The 22,547-nt window shown below is 37.3% G+C and overlaps 1 protein-coding gene across 1 annotated transcript in view; it reads right to left on the reverse strand.

Annotated features, from left to right (window-relative positions):
• Nucleotides 1-8,094, reverse strand: part of ALG13 (ALG13 UDP-N-acetylglucosaminyltransferase subunit) — a 67,299-nt gene extending 59,205 nt beyond the window's left edge. Inside the window, 3 exon segments of the mRNA XM_047714941.1 lie at nt 4,876-5,014; nt 6,858-7,020; nt 7,977-8,094. Coding sequence (XP_047570897.1) covers nt 4,876-5,014; nt 6,858-7,020; nt 7,977-8,057 — 383 coding nt within the window. The 5' untranslated portion in view covers nt 8,058-8,094.
• Nucleotides 8,095-22,547: the final 14,453 nt, after the last annotated feature.

Genomic DNA, 22,547 nt, shown 5'->3' on the forward strand with positions numbered 1-22,547 from the left:
CCCAATTAAGTGTGAAAATCCTACCAAAGTAAACAACTTCTAATAAATGAACAAAACTCTCTTTGGAAGGAAGTAACTAAATACTAGACAAACAATTATGAAGAATCAAAAAGCTTACAATATATATTATGGTGTGGTAGAGAGAGTATAAGACCAGGAGTCAAGAAGCTGCTTCTCCAGTGGAAGCTCTCTGTCAGAGGCTGATAGACAACTGCAAACCTCTGGCCTTCTTCATCTATGAAATGATGGGATTGCACTAGATGATCCCAAGAATTCCTGTCGAATCAAATTGATTCTGAGAGATCCCTGGGTTTTTAAGCTGAACAACTGATAAAAAAGATTTCAGAGGTATATAGTTAAGGGGTATCACTACACACAATATCATTGACTTAAGTCTCTGCTAAATGAAATAATGGAGTCAGGGCTATATACTCTTGTAAGAAAACAGAGGATTTGCGGTCTCATACCACTTCACAGTTCCCTGATGTTTAAGCAGACCCTTTGTTTCTGATTCTGTGGTTAGTCCTTCATGACTTAAAAACCAAGTGATCAAATACATTTTAAGCCACAATTTTTCTCAAATTAGAGCATATAAAAGAGCCCAGGAAATTCTCTCCATATATTTGAAAAGGGCCTTTCCTATATAATATTAGCAATTAGACTAATGTACATTTATGATTCCGGTGTTGTGAATTCTCAACTATGCAGATGTAAATTACTCACTTGTTAGATTAGTCTCAGCAAAATTTTAATCCAAGCTGGCTTCCTCCTGCTACCCAGAGTATTTCTCAGCCACCACCTTCTATTACTAGTTAATAATTTAATATTAACCTAAGTAAAACACAATCAGGAAAATAAATCTATAGAAACATTATATAAAGCATCTCAAGTAAAATGCTTAGAATAGCCAACATTTTGGAATATTATGGAAAGTATGTCTGTATAGTGAAAACTAATTTTAGAAGTACATAAATTATAAATTACTGTTACAATAAATGTTTCAGTACTGCTATGAGAAGGGGCCCTTAAAAATAACATCAAGTCCTATTAGCCTAAGTCCTTTTTGACTTATTCTTTTCAAACCAATAAAACTTTGATACAGAACAAGATTATTTTGTCATTTTCTATTTGCATTTTAGAGGAAAGAGAACAAATCTACTCCACTAAAATTTCTCCAAGTACCATAATCAACTGACTTGATATTTAATCTTGTTAACCTTTAATTAACCTTTTTAAGGTAATTATTTAATGTTTTATTTCTCAGATCATAACTCATCATTTCTGCTTGTTTTTTTAAAAAATTGGTTCTTTAAATTGTACAGCTAATGAACTTGACTCTCAAATGCCTTTACAAATTTGTTACTGCTTCATTTTTTTATTCTAAGGAACACCAAACTAATAACTACGTTTGAGGTTCTTATGAAAGTTTCCAGATTTAACTCATCTTTTTTTTTGTGATTTCTAAATCAATTTGGGTTTCTAGAATAAAACCTGTGAATGCTCGCTACACATTTTAACTAAACTATAAAGTAAAAATCTACTGAATTTACTAAATGGCAGTAAGGATTTGGACCCAAAAGCTAACATTCACACCATTAAAATTTTCTATACATTCTATAGATGTATAAGTTTATTAATTTATATTATCTGTAAATATATACTATATATTTAATTTGATTTAACCACATTCCATAGGTTGGATTTGGGGGGTGTTTTAAAGTGTTCAGAGATTAGTGTTTATTTTTGTAATCCAACAACTTTATCCAAAAATGCAGAAAATTTTTCTGGCTGGCCAGGAGGAAAACATTTCAGTGTTGATAAGTCCATTGACTGTAACAGCCCAGGAAGCGTGCTAAAACAAAAGAAGAAAAATATTAGGTAACAAGGGAGAAAATCCTGTAATTCATCTGCTGCCCACTTGATGACTGAATCTAACTTCCAAAAATATTGTGATGCTTCTCAAACTGTACATGTGAATTTTAATATAATTTTATTTTAGGTATAGTTGACCCTTGAACAAGGTGGAGTTAATGGAACCAACCATCTGCGCAATTGAAAATCCATATACAACTTGCAAGGGCACCTGGGTGGCTCAGTCGGTTAAGCATCTATCTTCGGCTCAGGTCATGATCTGAGGGTCCTGGGACGGAGCCCCATGTTGGGCTCCCAGCTTAGCAGGGATTCGGTGTCTCCTTCTCCCTCTACCCCTCCCGCCCACTCGTGCTCGCTCTCTCTCAAATAAATAAAAAATCTTAAAAAAAAGAAAATCTATATACAACTTCTGACTCCCCCACACCTTAACTACAAATAGCCTACTACTGCACAGAAGCCTTACTGTTCACATAGTCAATTAACAAACATTTTGTACATTATGTTATGCATTGTAATTCTTAATACAGTAAGGTAGAGAAAAAACATTATGATGAAAATCATAAGGAAAGCACATTTACAGTACTGTACTGAAAAAACATCCATGTATAAGTGAACCCATGTCATTCAAATCTGTGTTGTTCGAGGGTCAACCATACATACAAAGATTAAAGCACTATGAATAGCACTATGTAGTACCTGCCAATACCAATTCAACAGATACTATTTATCATGTCAACTGAAATATTACAGAAATATTATTTCATGAAAGATGTGATCACATGGCTCTTGAACATTTCTCAGGACTGGGCAGATATAAACCGAAGCAAAATTAATTTATAAAAACAGAATAAATGAAAACAAAAGTAACAGCTGCCAGACAAGAACAATAAGCTGGGGAGAATACTGGACCATGCATGAAGGTAGTAAATTACTGGCAAAGGAAAGTTATTTCACAATCATAAATCCATATATAATTAAGCAATATACAATCACCACGCATGTTGGAAGTAGATTCCAAACCATGACATCAAAGTATTACTTCAGAAATTTAAGTAAAGCAGCCACTTAAATTAGAACAAGATATACCGCTACCTAGCCTAGATTTGGGGGAATAAATAACAAACCTAAAATGAAAATACAACCAATTACTGATTTTTACAGCATTCATATGTGTGACTTTCTTGAAATTAATATTAAGAAAAAGACTTCTAAAACTGTAGAAAATAAACTGGGAGACTTGTAGAGCTTCCTTTTCACCTTGAGTAAAGAATCAGGATGTTTCTGGTATCAGTGCTTTCTCCTTTTAAATGTACGGACATAAAATCAAAGCTGAATTAACATGTAGAATAAAAATACTCATTAAAAGTGTCTGGAAAAATTGACTTGCGTGCACCCTTTAGGAGGAGGAGTTTATTCTTCTTTTAAAAATGTTAAACCCTAACAGTCTCAACTACCCAAGGACAGCTATACCCATTATCTGAAGCCTACATAATGTTTACTACCGAGCTTCTCCAGATTCACAATACTTTTAATAATGGCTTCTGTGTTGCACAGCCACCCTGATATTTCCTCTCCTCCAATCTCATACAGGGATTAGGACACCAATAATTGTCCCTGAAACAATCAATGAACTTGCCTCCTCTCAATGAGAACAGGAATTGTCGGTTTTGTTCACCAATACATGACAAGTACCTAGAATAATGCCTGGCACATCGCAGATGCTCAATAAATATTTAATGAAAGAAAAAGTATTTACTGAGTGCATAAGAGACACACGCAGTGAAGTTAAAAGACAAGCTTTTTATGTTCTAACCAGTTTAAGGTTTTTCACTTTAAAATTAATTTCAATTATTAAAAGACAAAAATAAGTATTTTATAATACTTCTATGAGGTCTTTACTTTTTAAAACATCAAACTAGGATAGCTTTTAAAGTCAAATAATTGGGAATTACTGACCTGACCCTTTGGCAAGCTTCTAATGTCTCAAGAAGAATAGAAAACCAACCAGCAATTTTCTTCATCCTTCTACAGTGATGTTGATCAGTTCTTGTTGAATTTGAATATACTTCTAGAAAATAATACTCCTTACCATTGTAATTCCTCTGGCTTAAAATACTTTAATGGCTTCTCACTAAACACAGAATAAAATCACAACTCTTATGTGAGCTATCTCCACCCAGTCTTATCTTACACTATCTTCTCCCTTGCTTGCCATACTCCTGCCACACTTAACCTTCCCTCTGCTCCTCAAACAAACTCCAAGCTCTTTCCTAACTTAGGACCTTTGTAGTTGCTGCTGTTCCTTCTTCCTCTAGAGCTTCACATGATTAAGTCTTGTCTTTTAGGTCTCAGCTCAAATGTCATTACTCAGTCCTGCCTTCCCTGACCAATCTAATCTTCACTTCCAGCTATCCTGTCACCCTGCCTTATTTCCTTCACAACACATTTCACCACATGAAATTATCTTCCATCACTTATTTATGAGCAGTATTCTATCTCCCACCACTGGAACCTAAGTATCATGAAAGCAGGGGCTTTACCTCAAGTTTATCACTGTATCTCTAGCACTTAAAAACAATGCCTATGACATATTAGGTGTAGTTTAATTAATGAGTGAGTAAATTTCACTTAGGGATCCAAATGGATTTACTAAAGGCAAAACCTTAATTATAAAAAATAAGCAAATACCTTCTTTGAATAATGAAAATCTAATGAACTCAAAAATTATATTCTCACAGACTTACACTCCAGACAGAACTTACATACATGCGTACACACAGAGATATTCACATGAAATGAAGCAGGCACAGACACAGAAAGAAATATAACAGAGATCCCACTCACAGTGGAAGACAAATAAGAGGGCTTCACAGGTGAGAAAAATCAAAGTATATTTGATAAGCAGAAGGTAAGAGGTTCAAAAGACAGACAGGTTAGATAAGTGGATAAGAACAGCTAGGGAGGATTTAAGGTAAGAGGTCAAATTATCAGTCTGTAGTATACCTGCAGGTACAGTAGAAGAGATGCCCGTCTTTGTGCAGCTGCTTTGCCAATTCCAACTGATGATTGTTCATCAACTTTTCGTTTACAACCACTACAAGGGGCTTTCTTTTTTCCAGAGTCTCCAAACAGCTTCCTGCACCTAAGTCAAAATTGTTAACAGTTAAAAAACAAAAAGACCTAAGGTGCTCCACCAAGCTTTATAGGTAGAAATGAAGATGATAAACTTAGCTGGCAAAACTACAAACCCAGCCTTTTAATTACACATTCAAATGACAGAAAAATGTAGTGATCAATTGCTCTATGTGTTATAAACTTGACTTGAAAAATACATTCTTTACCACTGCCACAATATTATGACCTACGATTCAGTGCTTTGCCACTTGCCCTCCACTAGTATGCCCTGGGCATGAGCCTTGAATTCAATTAAGATTTAAGTTCAAGGGTGCCTGGGTGGCTCAGTGGGTTGAGCCTCTGCCTTAGGCGCAGGTCATGATCTCAGGGTCCTGGGATAGAGCCCTGCATCGGGCTCTCTGCTCAGCCAGGAGCCTGCTTCCCCCTCTCTCTCTGCCTACTTGGATCTCTCTCTCTCTGTCAAACAAGTAAGTAAAATCTTTAAAAAAAAAAAAAAAAGATTTAAGTTCAACGTACTATACGTGAAACTGTACTGCACTTCTATTCAAACACAAGTGGAAAAAGCCAAATCTTCGACAGTGAGAGGCACCAAAAAGAGAAATTCTAACCACCCTTAAAAGTCTGCCTGTGAGGTACCATCCCCAAAATGTCAAGAATAAATATCCATAAATGTGCATATATACAACATTTGGGTCAATTCAACTCTGAAATCTAAAACTCTTTAGGTATTTTAAATGGGAGTGACCAGGGCGCCTGGGTCACTTAGTCAGTTAAGGGGCTGCCTTTGGCTTGTCTCAAGGCACAATCTCGGGGTCTAGGGATGGAGACCTACTTAGGGCTGCCTGGGCTCCCTAATCGGTGGGGAGTCTGCTTCTCCTTCTCTCCCTTTCCCCCGCTCATGCTCATGCTCTGTCTCAAATAAAATCTTAATAAACAATAAAAAACTTTAAAAAGTAAATGGGAGTGAGGAGACGGATAAGTAGACCAACGTTTTTAGGTTGACTACTTTAGACTCCAACACCAGACTTTTATCTACTAACTTGACTGGACAAGTTAATCTGTGTCTGTTTCCTCATCTGTAAAACAGGAATACTAATAATACTCAGCTCATAAGTCTGGGAGGATTCAATAACTTATACACACAAAGCACATAGAATGGTACCAAGAACTGTTAAATATTACCCTATATGCTACTAATCACTAATGTGTTAGTAATGTTTATTTCTAATAACTTCTCCCCCTTCAAACTAAACCTCTTAAAGACCAGGAAGCTTCCTCCCTCACTTACCCAGTAATCGAAATCACAATGATCCCCAAAAACAGTTCTTGTGAAGGTACTAGTAGTCTAACTAGATCAGAATGGTTTTTGAAGAGCAGGCAATGATTTACACAACATCTGGTTAAAGAATATTTTTGACTGCATTCATTTCATACATTTAAAATATAAAAAAAAAAAATCTTTCAAAGCCAATTTCTCCATGTCCAATCCAACCAATTAGCTGGCTGAACATTCCTGCAATTTTTTTTCATTTTTTTTTTCATTCCTGCAATTTTAAGCCCAAATACTAATTTCAAATTTGACAACTCTTTACGCACAACGTTGGGTAAATTATTTTGCCCGTGTTTGGAGTTTCTTACTTTAAATTTGGTCTATGTTGTTAATTTTCTTTCCTTGTATCACCCAGAAATAATAAACTCTCTAATAATGTTCTCAATAGGTACATTCGAACAAGTATTATACTCAAAAGGGTTACAGTGCCTTACCCTAGCAATTTTACTTTACCTCAGAAAATTTCAAGTTTCTGTTTTTACTATCAAAACCCAAACCGTGGTCCTCTAAGGCACTTTACCTGCGTGACTAATAACAAGATCCGCTTTCTGAAGATCTTCTTTCAATGAATCCTTATACCTGTAAACATCCAGAGCAAATGACTCAGTACTGAATGGTTCAGGTACCACCTTTCCTCTACCTATCTGAAGGACAAGTCGGTTGTAGCCCAGGCTCTTGAAGATCTGAAAAAGAGGGGGGGAGAAAGAAAGAAAAAGCGGGACTTTTAAACAAGCTACTGTAAAAACAACCCTAAAGTCGGTGTTCAGACCGGAGCGCGGGCCGCAAAATCTACCTGCAGCCAATCTTACTTTTCCAGAACGACGCTTTGCCCCCGTACCGGGCCCCAACAAGGTACCTCATAAGTCCTAGCGGTAAAATTTACGAGACCCTGCTCACCAAGCCGTTGAGAGGACCGGCCACGCCACAGGCAGAAGACCAGGCGAGACCCTGAAAAAGGCGTCAGAAACTAGAGGGGAGACGAAGAAACGGCCCCAATCTGCCTCAGGTCTGAAGCTGCGCGAACCACCGGCCAGGAAGAGCCGCCGCAGCCGGAGGACGCCCGCCTAGAGAGCCCCTGAGGAGACCGCGAGGCGCGGGCTCGCCGGAGCGCGGCGAGTGTAGAACGGCGACGGCGCACTGACTGGGACCGGCCGGACTTAGCCGAGCCAAGCCGGGCCGGGATAGGCGGGGCCGAGCGCGCGGAGGTGCCCGACACCGACCACGCTACCGCGAACCAGATGGAGGAACAGCTGGAGGGCGGCCCGGACCGGAGAAGCCCCACTTGAAGAGGCGGAGCAGCGGGAAGGAGGGGCGAAGCCCGAGGAAGGAGAGGCGGGGAGTCGGAAGGGAAAAGCCGGGGAAAGGAGGAGCCGGAGAAAGGACGGGGAGGAGCCGCCCAGAGGGCGGCGGGAAAGCGGGAAGAGGAGGCGGAAGACGCTGAGGAGAGGGAGAGCAGGAGGAGGGCCCAGCCGAGCGCAGGGCGGAGCCTGAAAAGGGGCGGCGGCACCTGAGGTAGAGCTGTGGGGTTTCTTCCCGAGAGCTGCGGTCAGGCAAGGTTACCGAGGCTAGTGGTAGGGCTAGCGGCGACGAGCGGCGAAGGAAGCCGCCGCGCGCCCGCACGCCCGCCTCCCCCACTCACTTGCAGAGTGTCGTGCGCCGAGACACGCGCAATGAGGTCGTCAAAGCTGGTGGTCCCTACAGTGACAAATACGCACTTCATCGCGCGGGTTCCCAGGCCCGACTCGCAAGGGCCGGATGTGACGTGGCAGGGTCCACGTGGGCGGCAGCGGCCGCGCTCAGTGGGGAAGACGGAAGTCGACCAGGGCGCCAGAGGGCGGTGGGAACTGGGGGGTGTGGCGCGGGGGCGGGGTGGGGCGGAAGAGTGCCAATGTCTACGTGTCACAAACTTAATGCGTTTGTGAGTTCACCGGGCCGTTACAACAGTAAGGTGGCAGTTGACAGATTTACTTTTTCCCCAAAGGTAGTTAAGAAAAACGTTGAAACCTCACACCTAAGCCTGTGCTGGCGTCATTGCTTGGGTACCACAAATCTTTTGAATGATACAGGAGTTTGGGACTCTTTATTTGCTACCCTGTTTTGCCAATATTCGTTTGAGCTATGGTTTTACCTCGAGTCTGTAGAGAGCATGTGGGGAAAAAAAGGCCTTTTCAAGATCGCTCATTAGCATAGGCTCTTCAAACTAGTTCTCAGGAAGCCAGAGAGCCCTACAGGGTCCCTTGGAAGTTGTAAGAAGTCGGTTGCCTTCATTAGCAAGCATTGTGTGTAAAATAGAGGCACTAGGGCCTGAAGCCTGCATCTATAATTCATTGAACCCATCCATTGAGCCCTTTAAAATGTAAAATTATGGTAAATTTAAATTATGATGAAATGTAAAGTTATATATTAGCATGAATAAATACTACAGATACATTATACTGAGTAGTCAAGTATCCTGGAGGTAATTTCTCAAGACTCCCCTTTTTTCTCCTACGATTACTAAGATGATTTATTTCATTCTGTTTTCTGTATTTCCTACTTAAAAATCTCACTTTGGTTCATATTTGTTTTCCCCTGCCTGATTATATACAGAAGGGAAGTTGTGAGAAGAAAATAAAGAGGAAAAGGATTAGAGGTGAATTAGGCCTAGAACATAAGCTGAAGAAAAAAAACCTCTAAATCTTGTAGCTTGAGTAATTGTCTTTTTGAGGAGCGATATGCTGTTATGCCTTTCTTGATAACGATTTTCATGAATTAATAATATGGTGAAACAAACTAGTCTCATAATAACAAATGTAGAAAGGTCGTGGTTAAATAATAAAACATAAGCATAATCAAATTTTCTGCCCAATAAAAGAAATAAACTATGAATATTTATTGAAATATGAAGAGAAAATATTCCAAAACCTTCTGTAATTCAGAAAGACCTTTACCTCTTGTTGTATCTGTGAAGTCTTTCCTATATCTAGAAGATACTAAATTAAAGGAGCACTGTTCTGATTAGCAGAGAGAAAATAAGCACACATATAAATTGAATATTCTTAAATTCCCAGAAAATCAGAAAATTGAATTTCTAATATTTTAAATGTGCTGGACTTTAGTAAAGCATCTTCTTGCAGAAACTAATCCAGAAATGCTTTAAGGACCCAAGATTACATAATTAATGTAAAATTTTGGCAAGTGAATCTTTTCTCTGTTTTGTCAGCGTTAAGTATAATACCAGAATGCATTTTATCTTACTTGAGTGTGTTTTTCCTAAGCGTACACAGGCTTACTGATCAAATAAGTTAACATTACCTGTAAAAACGTTTACAGTTATGAAAAATGTAAGTGTTTTCAGCTACATTAAGTCAGTATTCTGACAGACTTTATTTAAGCTGCAAATATGCTTTGTGGTATGCCAGCTTGAAGATAATTTTCAAGATCTTTAAACAACTTAAAATCGTGGACTGATATTAAATTGAGTTAATGAATGCATAATCATTGCACCACTAGATGCTCTTGAAGTAAAATAGAATATTGAAACATTGGTTTGAACTAAGCATAATTCCAGTATAATTTTTTATGTAATTTTGCATCTTATTTTGAAATGCTATAGGGAAGCTATATCTTGGAGTTGTATAATGTACTCACTTTTGCCACTTTGGGAAGTTTTTAAAAAGGATTTGTGTGGCTGTGGGAAGTTTTGTCACATGTATTCTTAAGCCCTGCTAGTCTGTAAAAATGTTTGTATATGCCATATAGTTCTGTTTTCCACCCTTCACTTTTCTCTTAAAATAGAAGTTAGTCTCTTTGGTCCAAAGCTATAATTAATATGGAGGCTCTCCAAAGAGTAGCAGTGACAATTATAATACTATATGTGCTTTCCTTTTTCAAGGAAAAAGAATAGTTTTTGCCTAAAGTAGCTTTTTCATTTTCAGACCCTTTTATTTTTTTTTTTAAGATTTTATTTATTTATTTGACAGAGAGAGACAGAGAGAGAGGGAATACAAGCAGGGGGAGTGGAGAGGGAGGAGCAGGCTTCCTGTCAAGCAGGGAGCCCAATGATGGGGGGCTTGATTCTGGGACCCTGGGACCATTACCTGAGCCAAAGGCAGACGCTTAACGACTGAGCCTCACAGGCGCCCCTTCAGACCCTTTTATACTATAAAAAATTACCAAGAACCTTGAAGAGCTTTTGTTTATGTGGATTATAATGTGCATTAAACTATTGATGTTTACCATATTAAGGATAAAAATGAGAAAATTTAAAAATATTTATTGATTCACTGAAAAGTAGCAATGATGAGCACATTGCATGTTAACGTAAATGACTTATTTTTTATGAAAATAGCTTTTTTTCCCCAAAAAAAATATTTTCATGGAAGGAATAGCATTGTTTACTATCTGGGCTAATGGAAGAAAGCCAGATCTTCAGATCTTTGTATCTACTTCTGCATTTAAACCACTGCATTGTACACATTATATAGCCTCTGGAGAACTCCACTGTATACTCATGAGAGGAAGAGAGTTAAAAAGACAGATAATATCTTAGTATTGTTATGGAAATCATTTTGACCTCACAGATTATCTAAAAGAATATGAGAGTATTAAAAAAAAAAAGACAGAACTTAGAAAGTGAATTTTATTTGCTTTGGCTTACAATACCTGAGTCCGAAATGCAGCTATGAAATATATTCAAATGTTTACAGTACCCCCTCAGTTTAGATGATCCTGCTTTCCTCATCTAGTAATTAATTCCTCTACCTACAATACAAAAGTTTATTCTTTACATGAAGTCTGCCTAGATAGCAGAGATTCTGTGTCTCACAAGAATAATTTTGTATTATTTAAGTTACCTTTATTAGGTACTTGATTATTTAAAGGGGGAAAACCCTACTTAAACAATAAACACTTAAACAATAGTGTTACCTTCCGTGTTTGTTTTCAAATGCTTTATTTGTACAGGAACACCCCCCCCCCCCCTTATGAGCTGTTTCTCTTTCCAGGATTTCAGTTACCCGACTCAATCTTCAGTCCAGAAACAGAAGATCTTCCTTCTGACTTCTTTCTTATCATCAGAAAGTCAACAGTAGCCTAACGCTGCATCACAATGCCTGCCTAGGTCAGTCACCTCGCTTCATCTCATCACATAGGTATTTTATCATCTCACATCATCACAAGTGTGGGTACAGTATGTTATTTTTAAAGAGAGAGAGAAAGAGACCACATTCACATAAATTTTATTACAATATACTGTTTAATTATATTTTATCATTAGTTATGATAATCTCTTGTGCCTAATTTATAAATTAAAGTTTATCATATGTGTCTATAGGTATGAAAAACAGTATATATATAGGGTTTGGTACTATCTGCAGTTTCAGGCAGCCACTTGGGGGTCTTGGAATGCATTCCCTGTGAATAAGGGGAGGCTGCTGTGCTTTGATTAAATAGGTAAGTAAGTATTGTTTTTTAGTCACTCATGACCCAGTCAAATGCACAGATCTCTTGTGACAACTCTTGGTTTTGCTTTCCCAAAATCAGTTCCTGAATTTCAAACAAATAATATTTTCAAGATATATTTTGTACCTAAACTTTTAGGTGTAAAATGACTAAGATTTCTCAGAGGGCCTTTGGAATCACAAAGATTTGCTCTGTCACCTTATAAAGAAAGATACTGGAAATAGCTAGGTTTGTTTAATGTGTTCCTACTATAAAGTTGCATGGGAAGAGTTATTAGGGCAGAAAGTACACAGCTGTCCCTAAATTAAGATTTTCTGGTAAATATTATTAATATAAATATTTTAGAAATTGTATGATTTCTGGGAAGTCCCTGGTGATTTGTCAGTGCCCTTTCTGCCTATAATACTGTTTTACCTTTGGGGATAACCCTCATCAAAACTCTGAAGAAATAATTATATACTGTACTCTAGTATAGAGTTTTGTCTCTCTCTTTTGAGGATTGGCAATATATAGAATTGGCAATAGTAATAAATTGACCACAGCCATTAAATCTCTTAATGTTCTTGTTTTACTCTAAAGCTTATCTGAAGGTTCTACTGTAAACTACAGGCCAGAATTTGCATCTTCAACAAAGAACAATCTCAGAACCTCATGGAAAGAGACCATACCAGGTGCATCACATGATTGCCACTCCGAAGAATATACTTCAGGGTTCAGGCTCCTGAGCTGACATCATTTCGATAACTTTCAGACCATACCAGTGGACTGAGGCAAGATTTCCAGGGCTCATTTTAATCCAATGAAAGGCACAGATAGCATAGCATCAGATAACCAGGAAGGATATGCTAAACAATACCTAGTCTCCCATCAGATGCCTAGTAATCCTTTTTTTTTTTCTTTTTTTTTTCTCTTTCAAAATATTTCAGAATTTTTCATCACATGAAACCCAGATATCCTGACATGGATTTTATTTTATTTTATTTTTTAATTTTATTTATTTGTTTAACAGATTACAAGTAGGCAGAGAGGCAGGCAGAGAGAGAGGAGGAAGCAGGTTCCCTGCTGAGCAGAGAGCCCGATGCGGGGCTCGATCCCAGGACCCTGGGACCATGACCTGAGCCGAAGGCAGAGGCTTTAACCCACTGAGCCACCCAGGTGCCCCCTGACATGGATTTTAGAAAAAAAAATCATATATCCCTTCCCAGATAAACAAACAAACAAACAAACAAACATGGAACTGTTGTTGAGAATCTAAAGGAAATATGGAAAATAAGGTAGCATTAGTTACCCTATGATAAGTGTGGTCTCTTAATTATTTTATATAATGAAGAACTATTTGTTTTTTTAAGTAATTCAGGAATTATAATGAATGTATGCCATATCATTTTATTCATATTCTTTGTATATGCTTTGTTTCTGCTCTTGCTATTTTCTCTGCCTCTCCATCATTATGGATAACTAATCCTTCAAGATTCAGCAGAGGTGTGATTTCCTCCAGGAAGCCTTTCTCCGAAGCCTTTCTCCGACCCTTGTAATTTATGTCCATTATGTAAAATACTACTTTACCTACCTCAGTCATAATTCTTGAGGTTTAAATTACCTATATACTTTTTACTTCCTCTGGACTATAAAATCCTAAAAGGTAGAGACCACGTCTACCTCATCTCTGAATTCCCAGGATTCAGTGCTATCCCTGGAACTTAGACGATGGTCAATAAATGTTTATTGAATGAAAGTTAAATTATTAGGGACCATGCTAGGTCCTGTGGGTATTAGAGGTAATTAAAACATAATTCCTCTTCTGTTCCAATAATCGAGTATTTGTTTTGTTCATTGGCTGACAAATGGTTTGTGGACTTTTAGAATTAAGAAACCATGGAATCCATTCTTTTTATCTTACGGACAAGAAACGGAGGTTCAAATAGATTGTAATTTTTTCCAGTATTGTAATAGCAGAGTAAAGGGTTAAACCCAACCTTCCAGATGTCTGGTAAGTGCTCTTCTATACTATGCTCAGTTATCCTTTAATGATGAGCCTACAACAATGAGATATGCATTATGATATAAAGCAGTAACAGCAATATAATTTTTAAAGGAAGATAAATCAAAAGTCTTTCTTCTTAATCCTTTCAAACACAGCCCAGCATAGAATCTTTGAGCTGGCTAACTTATGTTTAGATTTCTTTAATTTTTCATCATTCCTGAAAGGTTTGTGTCTACCTTTTCTTTATTATTATGGTAAATATCTTACCAAAGCTGAGAAGTCACATGTTATAAAACATTTGTTTTTAATCTCTGCTTTGTGGATCCATTGTATTCTTGAAAAGTTGCCAAAACTTGACTCTCCCTTTCTTCTTGCCCTTCCAAAATGTTATTGACACAACTGTCTTACTTTTAGGGGTACCAAAATAACTATTTCTTGGCTACACTGGTCAAATCTTGGATTAAAATTATACTATAATAGAGTCAATTTTTAGAGAACCATAAAGAAATGGGGTAGATAATTTTAAAGGGTAGGAGACCACGCCACCCCAAAAAATGCACTTTGACATAAGAATTATTTCAGATTGATGGCAACTGAAAAGCGGACAGCAGAGAGAATAAAATGGAATAACCATTGCTGAAAGAGTTATTTAAAATGGAGCTGGGAGGACATTTAGATGGGGCTTATGCATATCTTCTGTCTCAAATTCTTGGAATTTTTGCTGAACTCAGCTAAAAGCCAAGGCATCTGCTATATGTTAAAATGGACATAATTGGACTTTCTGCCTAACACCAGCCTTAGCAACCAATCACATACAGATTAGTGTAATTGTAGAGAAACCAGCACCAATCACCTTTTCTTCAAAACAACTTATGTAAATCCCCTGTTTCCTCTTTAAAAACTCTAACCTCCTTTGTCTCTCTGGAGCATGCTTTCGATTTCAGGCGAATCTGTCTCCCGGATTGCAATTCCTAAAACCCCAAATAAACACACATATTTTATTTTGCAGCTTGCAGTTTTGTCTTTTTCTGACTGACAGAGCAGATACAAGAAAAAGTCTCTGCCTTCCCGTTTATGCCTAAAAGTAGCTGTACAGGTGTCCTCCCCTTTGTACCAGGAAGGACAGAAATTAACCACCAGAGACAATTTTACACCTTTATAAACCTGGAGTCAGCACTATAGGATCTACACAACAAACTACTAATTCACCCTTATGGTGCATTAGTTCCCCTATATCTTTAACCTTCCTACAGTTTGCCACCCAGGAAACAAGTCTTTTTTCCTTTGTCTTGTCACTTCTATAAAAAGTGTCCTTTTGTTAAGATGCTATGTAAACTCAAGTTCTAACTACCCCTTTTGGTTACTCATCATTGAGTACTCCCATGTGCTATACATGATGCACATATTAGTAAACTTCTGTTAGTTTTTCTCTTGTTAAACTGTGTTTTGCCAGTCTAATTTATAAGGCCCAAGGTAGAGACTCTAGAAGGGGAGAGGACAAAAAAGATCTTTTTCCTCTTCTATGGTTTATTAATCAATATTTTTATCTTAACAGTGTTTAAAAAATTCAGACTAGGCTGCCTAGTTTCTTCAAGATCCTAGTGAGTAAAAGAAAGGACTTCATTTACCCAAGGGTATACAAGGCAGCTGATAAAATCAGGATTCAATAATATATTTAAAAAGTTATGAAAGAAAATAGGAAGAAACAGAAACAATGAGTTCAAATAAATCAGATCAAAGTCTTAGGCTAAGGTTAAAAAAACACTCTATGAATATAAAATTGGGGTTTTAATGGACTGTAATGAATAATTGGCTGATCACTACTTGAATTATCAGTCAGAGAAAAAAAACCCTAATTTTTATTGAATGTTCCTAATGTGCCAAGCACTGTGGTAGACATATGACATGTCTGATCTCTTTTTATTAGGCTTAAATAGTAAGATTTTTTGCAAATCTGATCTGTACATGAAATTACTACTCATAAAAATTACACTAGAAATCATATGAAAGCTACAATATTACTGGAAAAATTAAAATGAACCTTTGTGAGTTTCACCTCACATTCACTCCCAGACTACAAAGACAAAGATCAAAAACCATGAAATTCTCTCTTTAAGTAAAATCCAATTGAGTATGGAACAAGTCACCTAAATGAAGCATTTAATTCTATTACAGTGACTACAAGACTAAGTTATACGTCTCATTACCATGTATTTTCAGAAGAAGGAAAAGACATTTATGTGATTCTGATTATATGGGTATGTGCCTCCTGTGTGGATCAGTGATGTTAATTAACCCCTTGTTGTATAAAATTATCATAATCAGCTTAAGTACAAATGATACAATGCTTGATTAAAGGAGACTGTACTGAGTAAAATGTAATTCCAGACATTGCTTAGAATCCATTGTATAAGAGCAGGCCAGCGTTTAGATGAACCAAAAGTGTTAAGGTTTTAATGTTTTTCAAGGACTCAGGTTTTGGGTACCTGGGTGGCTTAGTGGGTTAAGCATCTGCCTTTGGCTCAGGTCATGATCCCAGAGTCCTGTGATTGAGTCCCGTGTCAGGTTCCTTGCTCAGTGGGGAGGCTGTTTCTCTGCTTCTCCCCTGCTCATGCTCTCTCTCTCTCTCTCTCTCTCTCGCTCACTCTGTCTCTCCTCAAATAAAGAAAATCTTAAAAGAAATCAAGTTTTCAAAAGGTCTAAATTATATTAGTTTTTATTTAATCTCTTTATCTAGTTATTGGTAATATTTAGCAAAAACTACAGAACATAACATGCCATTGTTTATAAATGTCAGACATGGATATATCACTTATAAGAAATTCATTAAAAAATATTTATATAGGGGCGCCTGGGTGGCTCAGTCAGTTAAGTGCCTGCCTTTGGCTCAGGTCATGATCCCAGGATCCTGGGATTGAGTCCAGCATCGAGGGTTCTTTCTCAGTGGGGGGACCTGCTTTCCCTCTGCCTGATGCTCCCTCTGCTTGTGGAAAGAGAGTACTCTCTCTCTCTCTCTCTCTCTGACAAATAAATAAATAAAATCTTTTAAAAAAATATTTATTGAACACTTACTATATCCAAGTCCCTCTGCTACACACAGCTACACTAGACAGCTTAGAATTTAGTGAAAACACACAAATATGCATACAGATATGTTTTTACAAATTGTGGTAAAATGCAATAAAAAACAGCAAGAAAAAAAAAACAGAGCAAGGCATGAGAGAATAAAAGGAAGACTGGGGGTGGTGTGGAGACCTCCATTAAATTCAAGGTCAGAGAAAGTGTCTGCAGAAGTGACATTTAAGCTGAGACTTGAAAGATAAGAAGCCAACCAGGAAAAGATTGAGGGAATAACCTTCCAAGCAAAATTAATTGATTGTGGGCAGGTAATCAGAAAGGGTGCTTGTTTGAACAAAGAAATGAAAAAGGACAGTGTAATGTAGAGTGAAATAAACAAAGGAACCATTGGCATGCAGTGAGATTAGAGAGTTCAAATACCCTTGTAGGTTGTGGTAAAGATTTTTTTTTAACATTTTCTTTATTTATTTGAGAGAGAGAGAGAGTGAGAGAAAGCATGAGAGGGGAGGTCAGAGGGAGAAGCAGACTCCCCATGGAGCTGGGAGCCTGATGCAGGACTAGATCCCCGGACTCCCGGATCATGACCTGAACCAAAGGCAGTTGCCTAACCAACTGAGCCAACCAGGCACCCCGTGGTGAGGATTTTTATTTGTGTTCCTCGAGAACTGAGTAAATGACAAATGTGCCACTGTATATATAAGAGGATTTTTACCTGTCTTAAGAATTGTGATTTTTCAATTAGAACATGTACACAATGTATCTCAGAAGAATTAAGTTAAGCCCAAAAATGCATTGTTCATAAGAATAACTCATCTTTAAACTAAATGTTTAATTTTACTAAATTGATATCTTGTACAGATTTTTTAAAAAATAGCACAGCAAAAAAACAACAGTCCTCTATCCTATCCCTCTCCATTCCTGATTCTCACTCTGGAAGAGCAATAAAACACTTTTAGCTGTTCCCTATAATATTTACTACCACGTTTTTATGTAATATTGCTATTTCTTGACTTTTCAGCTTTTCAGATAATATCTAGTAACTATTATTCAGCTTTTTATTATTCAGCTTTTCAGATAATATCTAGTAACTATTATGAAAGGTGGCAGTTTGGCTTTTATGTACCCACAAACACACACTTCCCCTCCTTCCAAAAATTTTGGTGAAATCCATATTCAGCAATGATGTTCCTATGACTTTGTAAACATTATTCAGAGTTTAACCAAGTATTGAGTATGTTGTTACATTTCCTTTCCTCTAAAAATTTTGTTTTGACAAATTAATTTTTATTTGTGTAGGATTTTTTTATGCTTCTATCACTTACTCATCCCCAAATAGGTTTGTCCAAGAAATCTCCACATCTCCTTTCTCTGTGTTCAAATACATCAGGTTATCTATAACTTTCATTTTTAAAAAATTAAAGATGTCTGTGTTGGGGATTTTTGTCCTTCTGTTCCAATGTGAACTGGTTTAGTCTTTCTGAATAGCTTATCCCCACACCTTTATCCTGAAAATTCCTTTTGCCTTTCTCTTGTGTTGGACCCCATTTTATGGACTCTATGTTTCCCTCACTTTTGCTTTAACTCCCTCATTTTCGTGGACAGATACCCTCCAGTAATTTCTTGAGAAACACGGTACATTTTTGGAGCTCTTGAATGTCTGAAAACACTTTGTTCTAATCTGTTATCTGATTGTTAGTTCAAGTGATAGAGTTCTAGGTTGATGTATTAGGTGTTCTATTGCTGCTGTAGTAAATTATCCCAAACTCAGTGGCTGAAAACACAAATTTATTTTCTTTGGATTAGAAATCTGAATTCAGTTTCAATGGGCTAAAGTCAAGGTGTTGGCAAGTTTGGTTCCTTCTAGAGGCTATAGAGGGGAATCTTTTTCTTTGTCTTTTCCAGTTTCTACAGGCCACCTGCCTTCCTTGACTCGTAGCTCCTTCCTGTATCTTCTAAGCATATTATTCCAACCTCTGTTTCAGTTTTCACATCTCTTTTTCTTACTTTGATTTTCCTGACCCCTTTTTATAAGGACCTTTTTTATTATATTGGGCCTACCCAGGATCTGGGAAAATCACCCCATCTCAAGATCTTTAACTTAATCACATTTGCAAAATTCCTTTACCATGTTTTACCATGTAAGGTATCAGTCACAGGTCCAAGAATTAGAATTAAAACATCTTTCTGGGAAGGCATTATTTATGCTACCACAGTTGGAAATTATTTTCCCTGAAAATTTATCTTCTTGATTCTGGGGTTACAGTTTAGAATTTTGTTCCTAATCTTATTTGTGATCCTTTGTATATGACCTGTCCCCCCCGCCAGAAGTTCTAAAACCTTATCTTTATTCCATCTTCTGAAATTCCACTGTAATGTACATTACTGAAAATCATTTTCTCATTCACCGTTCTGGAAACTTGGTAGACCTTTTTTTTTTTTTTTTTTTTTTTTAAAGATTTTATTTATTATTTATTTGACAGAGAGAGATCACAAGTAGACAGAGAGGCAGGCAGGCAGAGAGAGAGAGAGAGAGGGAAGCAGGCTCCATGTCGAGCAGAGAGCCCGATGCGGGACTCGATCCCAGGACTCTGAGATCATGACCTGAGCTGAAGGCAGCGGCTTAACCCACTGAGCCACCCAGGCGCCCCTTGGTAGACCTTTTTAATCTGGATACTTATATATTGTGGTACTAAGAATTTCTGTTGTATTATTCCTTTAGTAATTTCCTCCCTTCTACTTTTTCTGTATCGTCTTTCTAGAATTTCTGTTGGTCTAATTTGACCCTCCATTACTGAATCCTTGAATTTTCTCATCTTTATTCTATTTTCCACTTCTTTTTCTTTCTATTCTACTCTTTAGGAGAGCTCCTGAATTTTAAATTTTTATTCTTAGAATGATTTTAAAATCACTACAATAATATTTTAATTTCTAAAAGTTCTTTCTCATTCCTTGGAATTTCCATTTTACAGCATACTGTTCTTATATCTCAAATGTAGTATCTTCTCCTATCTCTGAGAAATATTGATTGTAGTTTTTTTGTTTCTTTTTGCTTTGACTTTTGTTACTTTTGTAGTTTTGGTTTCTGTGTTTAATTTTAAAATTTTATTTAAAATCAATTAATTAGAGGCACGTGGGTGGCTCAGTTGGTTAGGTGTCTGCCTTTGGCTCAGGTCATGATCCTGGAGTCTCAGGATTGAGCCCCTCATCAGGCTCCCTGCTCAGTGGGGAGTCTGCTTCTCCTTCTGCTCCTCCCCTATACCCCCCCCACTCATGTTCTCTCTTTCTCTCACTCTCTCTCACAAATAAATAAATAAAAATCTTTAAAAAAATAAAAAAATAAAATCAGTTAACATAGAGTATATTATTAGTTTAGTGATTCATCAGTCTTATGTAACACCCAGTGTTCATTCCATCAAGTGCCCTCCTTAATGCCCATCACCCTGATACCCCATTCCCCCATCCAGCTCCCCTCCAGCCACCCTCAGTTTGTTTCCTATTGTTAAGAGTCTCTTATGGTTTGTCTGTGTTTCATTTTAGAAACTTTTCTCAAATATTTAGGGATTTGGCTGCCCATAAATATTTAAGAGTGAGGCACAAAAAAGTTCTGTCTCCATTGTTGGCACTTTTGAGTTCTTGAGTTTCAATGGGGAGTAAGTGGGCAGTCTTTTCAATGGGAGAATCCCAGATATCAGTGTCGGTAGGGCTTTATACTAGTGCTTAGTCAGCTTCTCCAGAATGCTCAGCTGACAACATCCCAAAAGAACCAAGCAGCACCAATATCCCCAAAAAACCAACCCCTGTTGCCGGAGGAGTTACTATTTAGTACATAGAGACTCCATCCTCATTTTCATTAAAGTTCACACCCCACCCTTCAGCTATGCCTATTGTTTCCTAGACTAGAGCTTTTTTTCCCTAGAAAGTTGTCTCAATTACTCCAGAAAATAAAACTTGAATCTCTTGTTGGAATAGGTAAAGGGCTTTGAGAATCTATTTTTTCCCCCTAATATCTACTTGTGGTCAATTGTTAAGTCTCCTTTTTAAAACCCTCCCTTCATCCTGTACCTAAGCTGTACCTGTACCTAAGTGATGGGACAAACCCATCACTACCAGCCTTAGGTTTCAGCTTTCTCTAGTTTCTTAAATTAGCTTAGCACTCATTTCATCTAATGCTTTCCAACTTCCACAATTTTGTTGACTCCATCTATCTGCTGTCATCTCCTCTCCTCTTCTCTTTGCCCTTCTCCATTTATACACTTAAAAAATTCCTTTCTGTCATTTTAGTGGTGCTTCATGATGCCACAGAGATAAATGCATGTGTCTCATCTGCCTTGTTTAACTGAAAGTCTTATAGCACACACTGTATCGACAAATAAGACATTCCAAAGTTAATAACATTGAGGGTGGGAGATTAAGAGGCCCACTTTTGCAACAAAAAAGTAAAAATCTGTTTTGCAGAAACTGAAATAAGCAGTTCTATGATATGTAAGCCATATATATGACTATTCACTGCACTGTGAAAAAGTAAGTTCTGTTACTACAGAAAACTGAATTATATCAACTGTCAAACACTTACAACTATAGATAATTTAAGATAATACAGAAATATAAGACACACAGGCTTGTCTAGACAAATCAAAACCACAATGAGATACTACTTCACACCAGCCAGAATGGCTAAAATTAACAACTTGGGAAACAATAGATGTTGGCAAGGACGCAGAAAAAGGGGAACCCTCCTATACTGTTGGTGGGAAAGCAAGCTGGTGCAGTCACTCTGGAAAACAGTACAGAGGTTCCTCAAAAAGTTAAAAATAGAGCTACTCTAGGACCCAGCAATTGTACTACTACGTTATTATCCAAAGGATACAAAAATAGAGATTAGAAGTGCCACATGTGCTCCAGTGTTTATAGCAGCAACATCCACAGTAGCCAAAGTATGGAAAGAGCCCGGATAGCCATTGATCTTTATCCATTCATCTGTCAATGGATATCCAGGCTCTTTCTATATATATAATGGAATATATATATTATAATGGAATATTATAATATATATAATGAAATATTATAATATATACGATGGAATATTACTTAGCCATCAAAAAGAATGAAATCTTGCCATTTGCAATGATGTGGAACCAGAGGGTATTATGCTAAGTGAAGTAAGTCAGTCAGAGAAAGACAAATGCCATATGATTTCACACATATGTGGCATTTAAGAAACCAAACAGATGAACACAGGGGAAAGGAAGGGAAAATAAAGAGGGAGGCAAACCATAAGAGACTCTTAAATATAGAAAACAAAAAGGGTTGCTGGAGGGGAGGTGGGTGGGGGGATGGGATAATTGGGTAATAGGCATTAAGGAGGACAGTTGATGTAATAAACACTGGATATTATATGCCACTGGATGAATCACCAAATTCTACCCCTGAAACTAATGATATACTGTATATTAATTAAATTGAAATTAAATTTAAAAATTAAAAATAAATAAATGGGAAAAAAGATATATTGGCTTGTCTAGTGTTTTTTGGATACAGAATCCCTTTTAATAAAAAACTACCTTTAGATATTAACTGTCCTCATTAAGGAACTTCAAGAAGCATGCCATTTACTGACTAGAAGGACCAGCTCCTGACTGGAGTTTAATGTTGTGGATTTCATGAAATGGGTGATTTCAAGACACAATTTCAAAAAAATTATTCAGA

This window comes from Lutra lutra, chromosome X, assembly GCF_902655055.1.
Source record: "Lutra lutra chromosome X, mLutLut1.2, whole genome shotgun sequence".
Taxonomy (NCBI): Eukaryota; Metazoa; Chordata; class Mammalia; order Carnivora; family Mustelidae; genus Lutra; species Lutra lutra.